The following is a 15,336-nucleotide window of genomic DNA, read 5'->3' on the forward strand; positions in this document are numbered from 1 at the left end:
TTTTTTTTTCTTTCTGTTTTTTCTGTACTCTTGGTGTCAGATTTAAGAAACAGTTGCCTAATCCAGGGTCACAAATATTTACACCTGTTTTCTTTTAAGAGTTTTGTAATTTTAGCTCTTACCTTTAGGTATTTCACCCATTTTGAGTTAATTTTTGTATATGATGTGAGGTAAGGGTCCTACTCATTCTTTTCCAGGTAGATATCCAATTGTCCCAGCACCATCTATTGAAAAAACCATTCTTTCCTCCATGGAATGGTCTTGGCAAACGATTGACCATATATGTAAGAGTTTAGTTCTGGACTTTCAATTCTATGTCATTGATCTATATGTCTGTCCTTATGTCAGCATCACACTGTTTGGATTACTGTATTTTCATAACTTGGAAATGTGAGTCCTCAACTTTGTACTTTTTAAAAAAATAATATTTTGGCTATTCTTGGCTATTCTATATGATACTAACTGGGGGGGGAGCGGGGTGTTTGTTTTAGATGGCCTTTATCAGATTGAGGAAGTTACCTTCTATTCTTAATTGGTGAGTGTTGGATTTTGTCGAATGCTTTCTCTATTGATATAATCATGTGGGTTTTGTCTTTTATTCTATTTAAATGGTGTTTTATAGTCACTGATTTTTGTATGCTGAACCAACTTTGCATTTCTGGGATACATTCTACTTGGTTTTGGTATGTAATCCTATTTATATGTTGCTGGATTCAGCTTGCTAGAATTTTGGGGGGAAATTTTTGTGTCTACTTTGGGCACTGCCTTTGCTGCATGAGTTTTGTTGTGTGTTTTTCATTCCTCTCAAAGTATTTTATAATTTGCCTCATGATTTCTTCTTTACTCATTGGCTATTTAAGAGTGTTTTGTTTAATTTACACATATTGGTGAATTCCCCAAATTTCCTTCTGTTATTAATTTCTAATTTCATTCTCCTGTGGTTGGAATACGTGCTTTGTACGATTTAAATACTTTGAAATTCATTGAGATTTGTCCTGTTTTCTGGAACCTGTAAATGCTCTGGATGTGCAGGCTCAGCGGCCGTGGCTCACGGGCCCAGCCACTCCGTGACATGTGGGATCTTCCCGGACCGGGGCACGAACCCGTGTCCCCTGCATTGGCAGGCAGACTCTCAACCACTGTGCCACCAGGGAAGCCCGTTTTGGAAGATTTTTAATTGCAGTTTCAATTTCATTACTTGTGATTGGTCTGTTTATATTTTCTATTTCTTTCTGGTTCAGTCTTGGAAGGAAATTTTTCCATTTCTTCCAGGTTGTTCATTTTATTGGCATAGAGTTGCTTGTAGTAGTCTCTTATGATTTTTTGTATTTCTGCGGTGTCAGTTGTAACTTCTCCTTTTTAATTTCTAACTTTATTGATTTGAGTCCTCTCTTTTTCTTGATGAGTCTGGCTAAAGGTTTACCTATTTTGTTTATCTTTTCAAAGAACCAGCTTTTAGTTTCATTAATTTTTGCTACTGTTTTCTTCACTTCTATTTCATTTATTTCTCCTCTGATTTTTGTGATTTCTTTCCTTCTACTAGCTTTGGGTTTTGTTTGTTCTTTCTCCAGTCGCTTTAGGTGTAAGGTTAGGTTGTTTGAGATTTTTCTTTTTTCTTGAGGTAGGATTAATTTGCTGTAAACTTTCTTAGGACAGCTTTTGGTGCATCCCATAGGTTTTGGGTCATGTGTTCTCATTGTCATTTGTTTCTATGTGTTTTTGATTTCCTCTTTGATTTCTTGAGTGATCTTTTCGTTATTTAGTAGCATATTGTTTAGTCTGCATGTATCTGTGGGTTTTTTTGTTTGCTCTTTTTTGTTTTTTTTTTTGTGGTACGCAGGCCTCTCACTGTTGTGGCCTCTCCCGTTGCGGAGCACAGGCTCCGGACGTGCAGGCTCAGCAGCCATGGCTCACGGGCCCAGCTGCTCCGTGGCATGTGTGATCTTCCTGGACCGGGGCATGAACCCATGTCCCTTGCATCGGCAGGCAGACTCTCAACCACTGTGCCACCAGGGAAGCCCACTGTTTGTGTTTTTTACAGTATTTTTCCTGTAATTGCTTTCTAATCTCATAGCGTTGTGGTCAGAAAAGATGCTTGATACAATTTAAATTTTCTTAAGTTTACCGAGGCTTGATTTGTGACCCAAGATGTGATCTTTCCTGGAGAATGTTCCATGAGCACTTGAGAAGAAAGTGTATTCTGTTGTTTTTGGATGGAATGTCCTACAAATATCAATTAAGTTCATCTTGTTTAATGTCATTTAAAGCTTGTGTTTCCTTATATATTTTCAGTTTGGATGATCTGTCCATTGGTGAAAGTGGGGTGTTAAAGTCCCCTACTATGATTGTGTTATGGTCGATTTCCCCTTTTATGGCTGTAAGCATTTGCCTTATATATTGAGGTTCCCTATGTTGGGTGCATAAATATTTACAATTGTTATATCTTCTTCTTGGTTGATCCCTTGATCATTACATAGTGTCCTTCCTTATCTCTTGTAACATTCTTTATTTTAAAGTCTATTTTGTCTAAGTATTGCTACTCCAGCTTACTTTTCATTTCCATTTGCATGGAATATATTCTTCCATCCCTTCACTTTCAGTCTATATGTGTCTCTAGGTCTGAAGTGGGTCTCTTGTAGATAGCATATATATGAGTCATGTTTTTGTTTCTATTCAATCAGTCTGTGTCTGTTGGTTGGAACACTTAAGCCATTTGCATTTAAGGTAATTATCGATATGTATGTTCCTATTACCATTTTCTTTATTGTTTTGGGTCTGTTTTTGTAGGTCTTTTTCTTTCTCTTGTGTTTCCTACCTAGAGAAGTTCCTTTAGCATTTGTTGTAAGGCTGATTTGGTGGTGCTGAATTCTCTTAGCTTTTGCTTGCTCGTAAAGCTTTTGATTTCTCTGTCAGATCTGAATGAGATCCTTGCTGGGTGGAGTAATCTTGGTTATAGGTTTTTCCCTTTCATTCCTTTAATTATATCCTGCCACTCCCTTCTGGCCTGCAGAGTTTCTGCTGAAAGATCAGCTGATAACTTTATGGGGATTCCCTTATATGCTATTATTTCCTTTTTCCTTGCTGCTTTCAATGTTTTTCTTTGAATTTAATTTTTGTTAGTTTAATTAATATGTGCTTTGGTGTGTTTCTCCTTGCATTTATCCTGTATGGGACTCTGTGCTTCCTGAGCTTGGATGGCTATTTCCTTTCCCATGTTATGGGGTTTTTGACTGTAATCTCATCAGATATTTTCTCAGACCCTTTCTCTTTGTCTTCTTCTTCTGAGACACATAATTCAAATGTTGGTTCATTTAATGTTGTCTCAGAGGTCTCTGAGACTGTCCTCATTACTTTTCATTCTTTTTTCATTATTCTGCTCCTTGGCAGTCATTTCCACCATTCTATCTTCCAGCTCACTTATTAATTCTTCTGTCTCAGTTATTTTGCTATTGATTCCTTCTAGTGTATTTTTCATTTCATTCATTGTGTTGTCCATCACTGTTTGTTTTTTCAGTTCTTCTAGGTCCTTGTTAATCATTTCTCATATTTTCTTGATCCATGCCTACATTCTATTTCGAGATTTTGGATCATCTTTACTATGATTATTCTGAATTCTTTTTCAGGTAGTTTGCCTATTTTCTTTTTACTTATTTGGTCTTGTAGGTTTTTACCTTGCTCCTTCGTCTGTGACATAGTTTTTTGTCTTCTCATTTTTTTCTTTTGATGGGTGGGGCTGTGTTCCTGTCTTGCTGGTTGTTTGGCCTATGGTGTCCAGCATTTGTGTTTGCAGGCAGTTGGGTGGAGCCGGGTCTTGGTGCTGAGATGAGGACCTTCGGGAGACCTCACACTGATTAATATCACTGGGACCTGACGTTCTCTGTTAGTCCAGCAGCTTGGACTCAGTGCTCCTACTACAGGAGCTCAGGCCTAACCACTGGACTGGGAACCAAGACCCTGCAAACCATGTGGCACAGCAAAAAAAAAAAAAAAAAAAGAGAGAGAGAGAGAAAGCAACAAATAGAAAAGAGCAGAACAATAACAAAGAATAAAGAATAATATAAAATTATAAAAATAAAAAATATATTAGGAAAAATAACAATAAGAATGAAACAAAGCAAAACAGAACCACAACAGCAATAAAGAAAGAAACAAAGGAAGAAAGGAAGAAAGAAAGAAAGAAAGAAAGAAAGAAAGAAAGAAAGAAAGAAAGAAAGAAAGAAAGAAAGAAAAATAAAATAATAAATAAATAAAATAAGAATAAAAGTTTTAAAAAAGTAGTACACTGGTATCTCCCCTATCAGTGTCCTTGCCCCAGTGGTGAGCTACAGCCTCCCCCTGCCTCCGTGGTAGGCCTCCAAGATCTCTAGGTAGGTCTCTGGACCTGCTGTGTCAGTCCCACCTCTGCATGTTCCTCTCACCAACATCTCTTCCTGAAACTGGCCCAGAGCACATGTGCCCGTGCAAGCCAACTGGGACGTAGTCCTCCACAAGCACACCCACAGGGGCTGGCGCAGCCAGAGGCCTGTTCGGTCTGCCTGGATCCGCTTGGCAAGAGGAGGCCCTGTCAGGGGCCACACTCGGGCTGCCAGTTCCTGTGTAGGTCCTGGGCTCAGGCCCAGGACCTGCATGGCTGGAGGGGCCCCAAAGGGTGAGGGTTAAGGCTCAGGACTCCAGCAGGCTCGCCAGGGCCTGAGCAGGCAGGGGAGATGTTGGCCACATTACCCTCTGATGCCCTGATCTTGCATAGGTCCCTCTCTGTCCTTGCTGACCTCCTTGCTGTGAGTGGACCGCTCCGCTCGTGGGAACCTCTCCCCTCCCCCAGCACACCCTCAGGGGCACTGGTCCCATCCCACCTCTGCTTTCCCTCCCCCACTTCCCTCCCACTTCCTACCTGGTTGCGCAGGGATTCCTCCCATCCCCTTAGGTGTCTGAGGTCCCCCACCAGCACCTAGTAGGTGCCCTAGTTGTGAGGAGACACGAACTCCACATCCTCCTACTCTGCCATCTTGACTCTGCCCCAATATATTATATATTTAATATATAATATACATTACATATTATTGTATATAAAGTACATATATAATATATGTATGTTATATTATATTACATATTATATATATAATGTAGTATAATATAATACATATATTATTGTATGTAATATAGTATAATACAATATATTAATATATGTAATATGCAATATATTATATATAATATATACTTTTATATATTATATATCTATTATAAAATATACTTTATATATAATATAATAATATGTAATATAGTATATATTTATACGTAATATTAATATATTATATTTTATATATAATATTAATATAATATATATTATAATACAACATAATGCAATATGTAATATATTAAGTATAACATGTTATATATTATAAACATATATAAATAATATATAAATATAATAAATATATTACTTTATAATATATATTATTATGTATAAAAATATGTATATTTAACACAAAAGAAGGCAGTAATGCAGGAAGTGAGGGGCAAATTTATATATATATATATATATATATATATATTCCATGTATTTTAATTTTCTTGTCCTTTCTTTTTCCATGTTTTCTTAGTTATTCTCTTAGTGCTGTCCTGGGGATTACAATTAACATCTTAACATAAAAAATATAGTTTGGAGTAATATAAACTTAATTTCAGTAATATACAGAAAATGTGTTCCTATGTAGATCTGTGCCCAGCCCCCTCCTTTGAACCATTACTGTCATACAATTTATATCTTTACACATTGTGTGTCTGCCAACACAGATTTTTAATTATTGCTTCATGGCATAATTATTTGCTTTAGTCAGAAACAAAAAATACATTTTAATATCTTTTATGTTTACCTTTGTAGTATCTTTACTGGTGCTTTTTATTTCTTCCTGTGGATTTTATTTAGTCTCTAGTGTTCTCTCATTTCAGCTTGAAGGACTTCCTCTTTTCTCAAAGAGCAGATTTTCTTGTGACAGGTTCTCTCAACTTTTATTTATCTGTGAATGTCTTATTTTCTCCTTCAATATTTTAGGATTGTTTTGTTAGAATTACTCGTTGAAATTCTTTTTCTTTCCGCACTTGAATATATCATGCCTTCTGACCTCCATGGTTTCTGATGGAGAAGCAGATAATAATCCTATTGAGGATCCCTTATACCTGCTAAATCTCTTGTTTCTTGCTGCTTTCAAGATTGTCTTTGATTTTGCTGTGTCTAGGAGTAAGATCTCTTTGAGTTGATTCTACTTGCGGTTCTTACTTTCTTGGTAGTGTGACTTAATATTTTTCATAAAATTTGGTAAGTTTTTGGCCATTCATTCTTCAAATACTCTTTCTAGTACTTTCTCACCTCTCCTCTGGAACTGCCATTATACATATGGTGGTTACCTTGAAGCTACCATGCAGGTCTCTGAGGATCTGCTCAGTTTTCTTCTTTCTTTTTTCTTTCTGTTCCTCAATTGATTTATTCAAGATTGATAACTCTTTGTTTTTTGCCTGCTCAAATCTGCTAGTTAGGCCCTCTGATGAATTTGTCATTCCAGTTATTGTACTTTTCAACTTTGGGTCTTCTCTAAATTTATATCTCTTTATTGATATCATCTATTGGGTAAGACACTGTTCTCACAGTCTCCTTTAATTCTTTATCCACAATTTCCTTTAACTCTTGTACATATTTAAAATAGCTGATTTAAAGTCTTTGTCTAGTAAGCACAACATCTGGGCTTCCTTAGGTACAGCTTCTATGGGCTTTCTTTTTTCCTGGGTATAAGCCATACTTTGCTGTTCCTTGCATGTCTAGTATATTTTTAGTGAAACCTGGGAATTTAAAATAATATAATGCAGAAACTCTAGACATCAGACTGCCCCCTCCTCAAGGTTTGCTGCTGTTGCTAATTGTTTTAGTTTTTGTTTATTTAGTGACTTTATGAGCTAATTTTGTAAAGTCTGTATTCTTTGTGATGTGTGGCCACTGAAATCTCAACTCAGCTTAGTCATCAGCTAATGAATGGACAGAGATTCCTTAAACATCTGAAACCAATAAATGCTCCAGTTTTTGCTACAGGCTCTGTGTTCATGTTGAGACACACCATCCACACTCAGTCAGGCAGCTTAGACTCTGCCTTAGCTTTCACTTCCTACTTGTACAGAGCCTGAAGATCAGCCAGAGGTGAGAGCTTAGGACCTTCTCAGGTTTTTTGAGCATGCACACGGCCTTACATATGTGCATGGCTTTCTGGGTTCCCACAAATGCATTGGAGACTTTCAAAGCCATAATGCACATCTTCTCCCTCAGCTTTTCCTTTTAAGCTTTTTAGCCTATTGTTTGTCCCAGTGGTTATTCATCAACTCAGGCAGCTATGATTAAAACATTTGCCAGTAAATGATTTTGAAAAATGACTCCACATAGAGGCTTTTAGTGCTAGGTTAGCTTTAGTCAGGTCAGAAAAGATAAGCCTTTGAATGGGGTCTTCCAGGGAACCTCCAGACAGGTCAAATAATTACAGTTCTTTCAGAACTAGGCTTTGAAGAGCTCCAGCTCTGTTCTGTTCCCTCTGGTACCAAAAATGTGGGCTGTTACTTTCAAGGCTACCACTGAGCTAGGAAGCAGCAGATAGGACTAGTGTAAGTTAAAATGCCACAAAGCTTGTTGTTCTTACTGAGATTCAGCTGTTTTTCTTGAATAAATGCTCTTGGAGATGCTGCAAACCTTTGATTAGTTTTCAGTTCTGAAAAAGTCAATTTTGACAATTTTTGCCAGCCTTTTCTTATTTTTTCATGGGGAGGAGAATTTTTAGAGCTCCTTTGCCATTTTCCAGGCCTGTATATTTAACGGCAGATGCTATTATTGATCTTTCTTGGCAAAAAAAGAATCTTGGTATGGCAGGGCTTTCTAATATGTTTAACAGAGTAAGATATAGCATGTTCCCTCCACTAACTTATGAATTGATTTAAGAATATTTGACCAATGCATGCCACTAATGGAAGTGACATTGAATTTATTTTTAAACAGATATTGGTCAGTATGTCAACAGTTTTAAGGCCACTCATTAATTTATAATAGTCAAACTCTGTTATTGCTCTAAAGGATTCCAGTCTTTCTCTAAGATATATAATGGTGATATGCATCTCTTTTCTATAAAAGTTCTATCATTATTTAGATATTTTATAAAGGGGAAGATGGGCTAAGAATGTAGTCCTCATTTAACCTTTTATTTTAATTGGAGTATAATTGCTTTACAATGTTGTGTTAATTTCTTCTGTACAACGAAGTGAATCAGCTATATGTGTATATATATCCCCTCCCTCTTGGAACTCCCTCCCACCCCCCCTCCAACCCATCTATCTAGGTCATCACAGAGCACTGAGCTGAGCTCCCTATGCTATACAGCAGGTTCCCACCAGCTATCTATTTTACACATGGTAGTGTATATATGTGAATGCTAATCTCCCAATTCATGCCACCCTCCCCTTCCCCCTCTGTGTCCACCCGTCTGTTCTCTATGTCTGTGTCTCTATTCCTGCCCTGCAAATAGGTTCATCTGTACCATTTTTCTAGATTCCACATATATGCATTAATATATAATATTCGTTTTTCTCTTTCTGACTTACTTCACTCTGTATGATAGACCCTAGGTCCGTCCACATTATAATACTGTGTAAATTTAAGGTGTACAACATGTTGATTTGATACACTTATATACTGCAAAATGATTACCACTGTAGCATTACCTCCATTCTAATTCTTAAAAGAGGTGAAGACACCATCTGGAAATTAGAATGGCTGTCGCAGAAGAAGGGGCCAGTCACAGTCTAGGGTTTAGATACCATCATTGTGGGACAGCCTGAGATGATCAATCTCTGAAGATTTAATTCATACTACCTAAACTTTCAAAAGACTTCAGTATAAACCAGAATGTGATCTTACTATTCATAAAAATATATTCTGCAATAGAAACTGATATGTAGGTTGTAACAGTCTTTGCCACTGTGCATTATCTTCCAAAAGGCAAATCCAGACAAAAAATCAAAATGAAAAGAAAAGACTGCCAGATAAACATGGCATTAGTGTGAGGCAAACAGATTAGATGACTTTAACCACTATCTTCACCAAATTACCCTGAAGTATAAATAGCCAGTAGAGGAAAATATCTGACATAATCTGAAACACAGTATTCCTTTTCCCAGGATAGTAGTAGAAACTTTGTGACAGCGTCTTCTTCTTGGCTCATTGCTGACCCAAAGGTCTCTGATAACACAGTCTAACATGCAAATAAAACTTGATTCAGTTTAGGATTTTTTATTATTATTTTTTAAGTTACAGTACATTCTAGTCATTTCTGAGACTACACACTGGTAGCCTGCCTTCTTTCTTTCTTTCTTTTCTCTTTCTTTCTCCCTTTCTTTCTTTCTTTTCTTTCTCTTTCTTTCTTTTTTCTTTCTTTCTTCTCTTTCTTCCTTCCTTCCTTTCTTTCTTTCTTTCTTTCTTTCTTTCCTCTCTTGCTTTCTCTCCTTCTTCCTCCCTCCCTTCCTTCCTTCCTCCCTTCCTTCTTTTCTTTTCTTTCTTGCCTTTTTTTTTTTTAGCTTGGGTGTTGTTAAACCTTCTTAGCCAAGGGAATCTATCACAATACATAGTTTTAACATTTCCTTAACACTTCTCACTACCTGATGTTGTCTTACTTATTTACTTGTATATTATCATCTCCATCTGAACAAAGACTTTCTCTTGAGAACAAGCTCCTGGAGAACAGGGACTTTGGATATGTACATTACTTTCTGTGTCTGGACCACAGAAAACAATCAATAAATATTTGATGAATTAATTTACTGATTTTTATTTTAGGTGAGAATATTTCATAAAATGATTTTTCCTAATTTCATCTGAGAAATGAAATCTTAGTATTAATTTTGGAGATTCACTGTTGTTGCCTCCATACTATTTTTGAGACTAGAATTTGAATGATTAAAAAGCCAGTCCTATCTGTGTCCATTCATATAGTGGAATAGTACAAACTTTAAAGGAGTATGGGGAGAGGTTGGTCAAAGGGTTAAACTTTTGGTTACAAAATAAGTAAGTTTTGGGGATCTAAAGTACAGCATGGTGACTATAGTTAGTAACACTGCATTATATACTTGAAATTTGCTAAGAAGACAGTAGATCTTAAGTAGCCTCACCACATCAAAATAACTAAAAAAGTAACTACGTTAGGTGGTGGATGTGTTAGTTAGCTTGACTGTGGTAATCATTTCACAATGTACAGTCAGCCCCCTGTATCCATGGGTTCTGCATCTGTGGATTCAACCAAGTGTGGATTGAAAATATTTGAAAAAATATTCCAGTAAGTTCAAAAAAGCAAAATGAATTTGCCACATTGGCAACTATTTACATATTTACATTGTATTTACAACTATTTACATCACATTTACATTGTACTGGATGTTATAAGTAATCTAAAGATGATTTAAAGCATACAGGAGGATGTGCATAGGTTATATGCAAATACTATATCATTTTATATTAGGGACTTGAGAATCTATAGATTTTGGTATCCACAGGGGTCCAGGAACCAATGCCCTGGGGATACTGAGGGCTATATATCAAACTATCACTTTGAACACCTTAAGTACATACAATTTTTATTTGTCAATTATACTGCCATAAAGTTGGAAAAAATAAAACATACACTTGTTTTGAAAGTGAAAAATGGGATCATAGATAGCTGGGATCTATAGCCATTATATATAGTTATAGAAGAAAAAGTGATCAGAGCAATAAATGCTTTAGAATGTCTTAAATTTGTCTTAATTATATGTCAGAAAAGTAAAGCAAAACATTGATTAATTGTTCCTATTATCTGCTTGTTCCTCATAGAACATATTGAGAGAAATTCAGAATTAAAAACTTTTAGTTGGCTAGCTCGCAAATCAATGGGTTAGAAATATGGGGGGAAAGGCAGTTGTTCTTTCTGGAAATGGGGTAGGCCAGTGGTTCTCTACTGTGGTCTCATTACTTATTGGTTTGCACAATCATCAGTTGTTGGAGGCAACGTTAAAAGTTCACATCAAAACCTTTGTCAAACATTTTTTTCGAAAATCTATTTTTTTCTGTTTCTATAAAAGATTAGGGGGAAGTATATTCCAAATGCAGTTAAGAAAATGCTTCAACTAGATGTCACCACAGGCCATTAAATTCTGCCTTGAGGAAACTGTGAAAAGAGCCTGTACATTATTCTCCTCAGAACTTTAGTCAAGTCCTGCTCAGCTGCAAGCTGAGGGCAACCCCCCTGCTGTTCATTCCTAGAGTTAAGTGAGTCACACAAGTTCAAGGGTCCACGATGCATCACACACCATCAGGCATGAAACCGTGTGGAATCTTGCTTTGGAATCTTGGATTGACTGTATTGTGGCTCTCAAAAGAGTTAAGGTACAGTCTTATCCTGAGAGAGAAGCCATGCCTAATTTTGGAAAGTCTGATATCAATTCCATTTGATTGGAATGGAAACATCTACCAAATTATACTGTGAAATTTTCAAAATCAATGAAACAGGTTACTCATTTAAAAATTTTTAATATGGTTTAGTCACAGCCCATAACCACAGCTACATCCATGGCATTTTACATATATACTTTTATTTCAAGTAATAGTTAACTCATTATATTTTATTTTTAAAAATTTTTTTAATAATTTTATTTTATTTGGCCATGCCACGGGGCATGAGGGATCTTAGTTCCCCAACCAGGGATCGAACCCGTGTCCCCTGCATTGGGAGCATGGAGTCTTAACCACTGGACCACCAGGGAAGTCTCTCATTATATTTTAAAATAACATTATTATTTTCAGGGTTATAAGCCATACCGTGCCTCAAATTATGTGAGTTCTTGTTGAGATTAATGTGACCAAGTCATTTTATTTATTTTGCTTTTCAACTAGCAAATGTTTTTTTCTTAAATGCTTAGTTTATAAAGGTGATTTGAAAACAGTACTATCTCTGTTTCCCAAGAAAGCATTTAGGAAGGTCTAAACAGTACAATATAGAGGATGATCATCTTCTACTATAGCTCACTCTACATACTCTTGTTTTGAGTGTGTTAATGAAAGAACTAATGATACCAAGTTTATTGAATGAATGAATAATTGCAGATATTTGGTATTGTGGACAGAACCTGTGAACATGATGGGGTATCCCTGTGGGAGAATCATCATGAGAATATCTGTATTCATTTCTATTGCTGCATAAAAAATTACCACAAACTTGGTGGCTTATAGCAACTTATTTATTATCTCACAATTCTGCATGTCCAGGCACAGAAGTCCATGTTTTCTACTGAGGGTCTCACAAGGCCGAAATTTAGGTGTCAGTGGGGGCTATGGTATCATCTGAAGTTTGGAGCACTCTTTTAAGCTAATTTAGGTTGTTGGAAGAATTCAGTTTCTTGAGGCTGTACAACGAAGATTCCAATTTTTTCTTGCTGGCTGATAGCCGGAAGGTAGCTTTCATCTCCTAAAGGCCACCCATAGATCTTAGCCAATGTGGCCTTCCTACAACATGGTAGCTTACCTCAAGGCCTACAGGAGAATCTCTTGGACTTCTTGTAAGCTCTTCTAAGCTCACCTTATTAGGTCCAGCCCCCAAAGCAGCATCTCCTTATTGACAGTCAAAGTCAGCTGATGAGGGACTATAACTGCATCTGCAAAATGCTTTCAAATTTCCCATATAACATAATCTAACAATGGCCATATCATCATGGGAATATCATCAGGGCATAACTGGCTTATGGTGAATGATTGCTTAAAATAGCACACTGTGAACATGACCCTATAAACAAATGACTGTAATAGCATTTTATAATCATTTATGTAAACATTAAATTTTATATCACTTTACAAGTTACAAAGTGCCTGTACATATTCTGCATCATTTGATTTTCATGACTACCTGTCAGAGAGGCACAGTAGATAATTAGTCCAACGTTACAGGTGAAAAAACCAAGGTTCAAAGCAGCTAAGAGGTTGCCCAAAGCTTTACAGAAAATTAGTAGTGGAGTCAGGCTTCAGCCCAGGGTCTTTTCACCCTATAGTTCAGTCCTCTTTTTTGTTAATTCTGAGTTTTCATACTGTGTTTGGTAAGGTTCCAAGGAGATCTCAGGGATTACGGTAAGACCTCAGAGTGAAAGTAGGGCTAAGTGTTGCTACAGTGGCTCTACTTTCGTTTGTTCTATATATTGGGGGTTCTATACAAGCTTCAATAACCACTGCACTTCATCATGCTGCCTTGTCAAAGGTAAAGAAGAATGCTTACAAAAAATCTTAGTTTAAAAAATGATTTAGATAGCTGTATATAAAAACCCAAGAGTCTATTCCAGTAAAGTTTTAAGAAGCTGTGATTTCTTGCAGCAGTTGTTGAACCTTTTATAAAGAAAGAAAGATAGAAAAAACAAAAGAACCACATTAAATAGTTGGTTTGAAATGTACACTTAGGAAAAAATGACAAACCCCACCTCCTTCACTTTTTAAATATATGTTAAAAAAAATTACCTTCTTAATGTCTGGTCTTTTATTTTTCTTTTCATGCAGACATTGACTGGCAACAGAGTACATAGTTTCAATGGAAGTGGGATCAATGTCATTCATCTTCATATCAATATAATCTTCAATTGTCTTTTCTTCATCTTCAATTTCTTCTTTAATATCCAGCTTTAAGACAAATGTTAAAACTTTGAGTGTCAAATAAAAGGGAAACAAATCAGATAAATTTATAAATGTATTTATAAATAAATATAAATTATATTTATATTATAATTAACCTATATTATCAATTATATTATAAAAGAATACATTTAAATTATTTAATCTACATCATAATAACATTTACTCTTAGTTTACTATCTACCGTTGTAACCTTATTAAGAATTGAAGACATCTAGGAGAAACTCTATTTATTTACTTACTTACTTATGTATACATATATACCTCCCTCCTAGAAACTTTCAGCCATTTGCCTATTGTTTTTTTTTTTTTTTGCGGTACGCGGGGCTCTCACTGTTGTGGCCTCTCACGTTGCGGAGCACAGGCTCTGGACGCGCAGGCTCAGCGGCCATGGCTCATGGGCCCAGCCGCTCCGCGGCATGTGGGATCTTCCCGGACCGGGGCACTAACCCGTGTCCCCTGCATCGTCAGGCTGACTCTCAACCACTGTGCCACCAGGGAAACCCGCCTATTGGTTTTTGTATTTATGTGACTGAGCTAATTGCTCTCATGTACTCAGCAGTATTTACTGGTGGCCAGCACAAGGAGGTCTGCTTCTTTGCTGTGCTTCTGATGATGCAATTCCAGCTTCTGAATGCAGACCCCCTCCCTGCACAGGCACACTTCTCTATGCGTACTCACACTGTTGAATCAAAGAGAAAGAGGGAGGAAGAGAAAGGGGGCAGGGCCACGATGAAAAGATAATCAATCAGGAAAGAGGTGGAGGACTAGGATGGTGTAGTGGGTTGAGCGGTAGCCCCCAAAAGATATGTCCAAGTCCTAATCCCCAGAACCTGTGAATGTGACTGTATTTGGAGAAAAGGTCTTTGCAGATGTAATTAAGCTAAGCATTCTGAGATGAGATCATCCTGGATTACCCAGGTGGGCCCTAAATCCAATGACAAGCATCTGTTTAAGAGACAGAAAGAAGAAAAAAAAAAAGACACAAAGGAGAAGACAATGTGATCACAGAGGCAGAAATTGGAGGGATGTGCATACAAGTCAAGGAATGTCAACAGCTCCTGGAAGCTGGAAGAGGCAAGGGAAGACTCTCCCCTAGAGTCTCCAGAGGGAATGCAGCCCTGACAAAATTTTTATTTCAGACTTCTGGCTTCCAGAACCATGAGAGAATAAATTTGTCATTTAAAACCCTACTTTGTGGTAATTTTTTTCCTCCTATATTTTTCACCTACACACTTTCTCTGTATAATCCAATCAACACACAAAGCTTTGGCATGCCTGTACACGAACAGCTCAAAAATTGTAACTCCAGCCCAGGCTTCTTTCCTGACCTCCAAGAACCAATGGGACAGAGGATTTTATTTCTTTGATAAGACAAAATTTCACTATGTGCTACTGTAAAATATTATGAAATATTACAAAAATATTAACTTTTCACAACTATGTTTTATAAATATATTTTAATGTGAAATACTATATAGCATGTAATATTCATTACTACATATCCAGGAACCCATGGAAAGCTTTGTAATATATAGTTTTATAAGGGACACTTGTAGCAATATTGTAATATAGAGATATTATACTTATGGTATTTCTTAAAAGTATGGCAC

The 15,336-nt window shown here is 36.7% G+C and overlaps 1 protein-coding gene across 4 annotated transcripts in view; it reads right to left on the reverse strand.

The window, feature by feature from the left end:
• Positions 1-12,273: 12,273 nt before the first annotated feature.
• Positions 12,274-15,336, reverse strand: part of IRAK4 (interleukin 1 receptor associated kinase 4) — a 29,998-nt gene continuing 26,935 nt past the window's right edge. For all 4 annotated transcript variants that reach the window (XM_032646048.1, XM_032646050.1, XM_032646049.1 and 1 more), the window contains 2 exons: positions 13,553-13,711; positions 12,274-13,423 (listed from right to left, as the gene is read on the reverse strand). In XM_032646048.1, coding sequence (XP_032501939.1) covers positions 13,388-13,423; positions 13,553-13,711 — 195 coding nt within the window. In that variant the 3' untranslated portion in view covers positions 12,274-13,387. The remainder of the gene's footprint in view (positions 13,424-13,552; positions 13,712-15,336) is intronic.

This window comes from Phocoena sinus, chromosome 10 (assembly GCF_008692025.1).
Source record: "Phocoena sinus isolate mPhoSin1 chromosome 10, mPhoSin1.pri, whole genome shotgun sequence".
Taxonomy (NCBI): Eukaryota; Metazoa; Chordata; class Mammalia; order Artiodactyla; family Phocoenidae; genus Phocoena; species Phocoena sinus.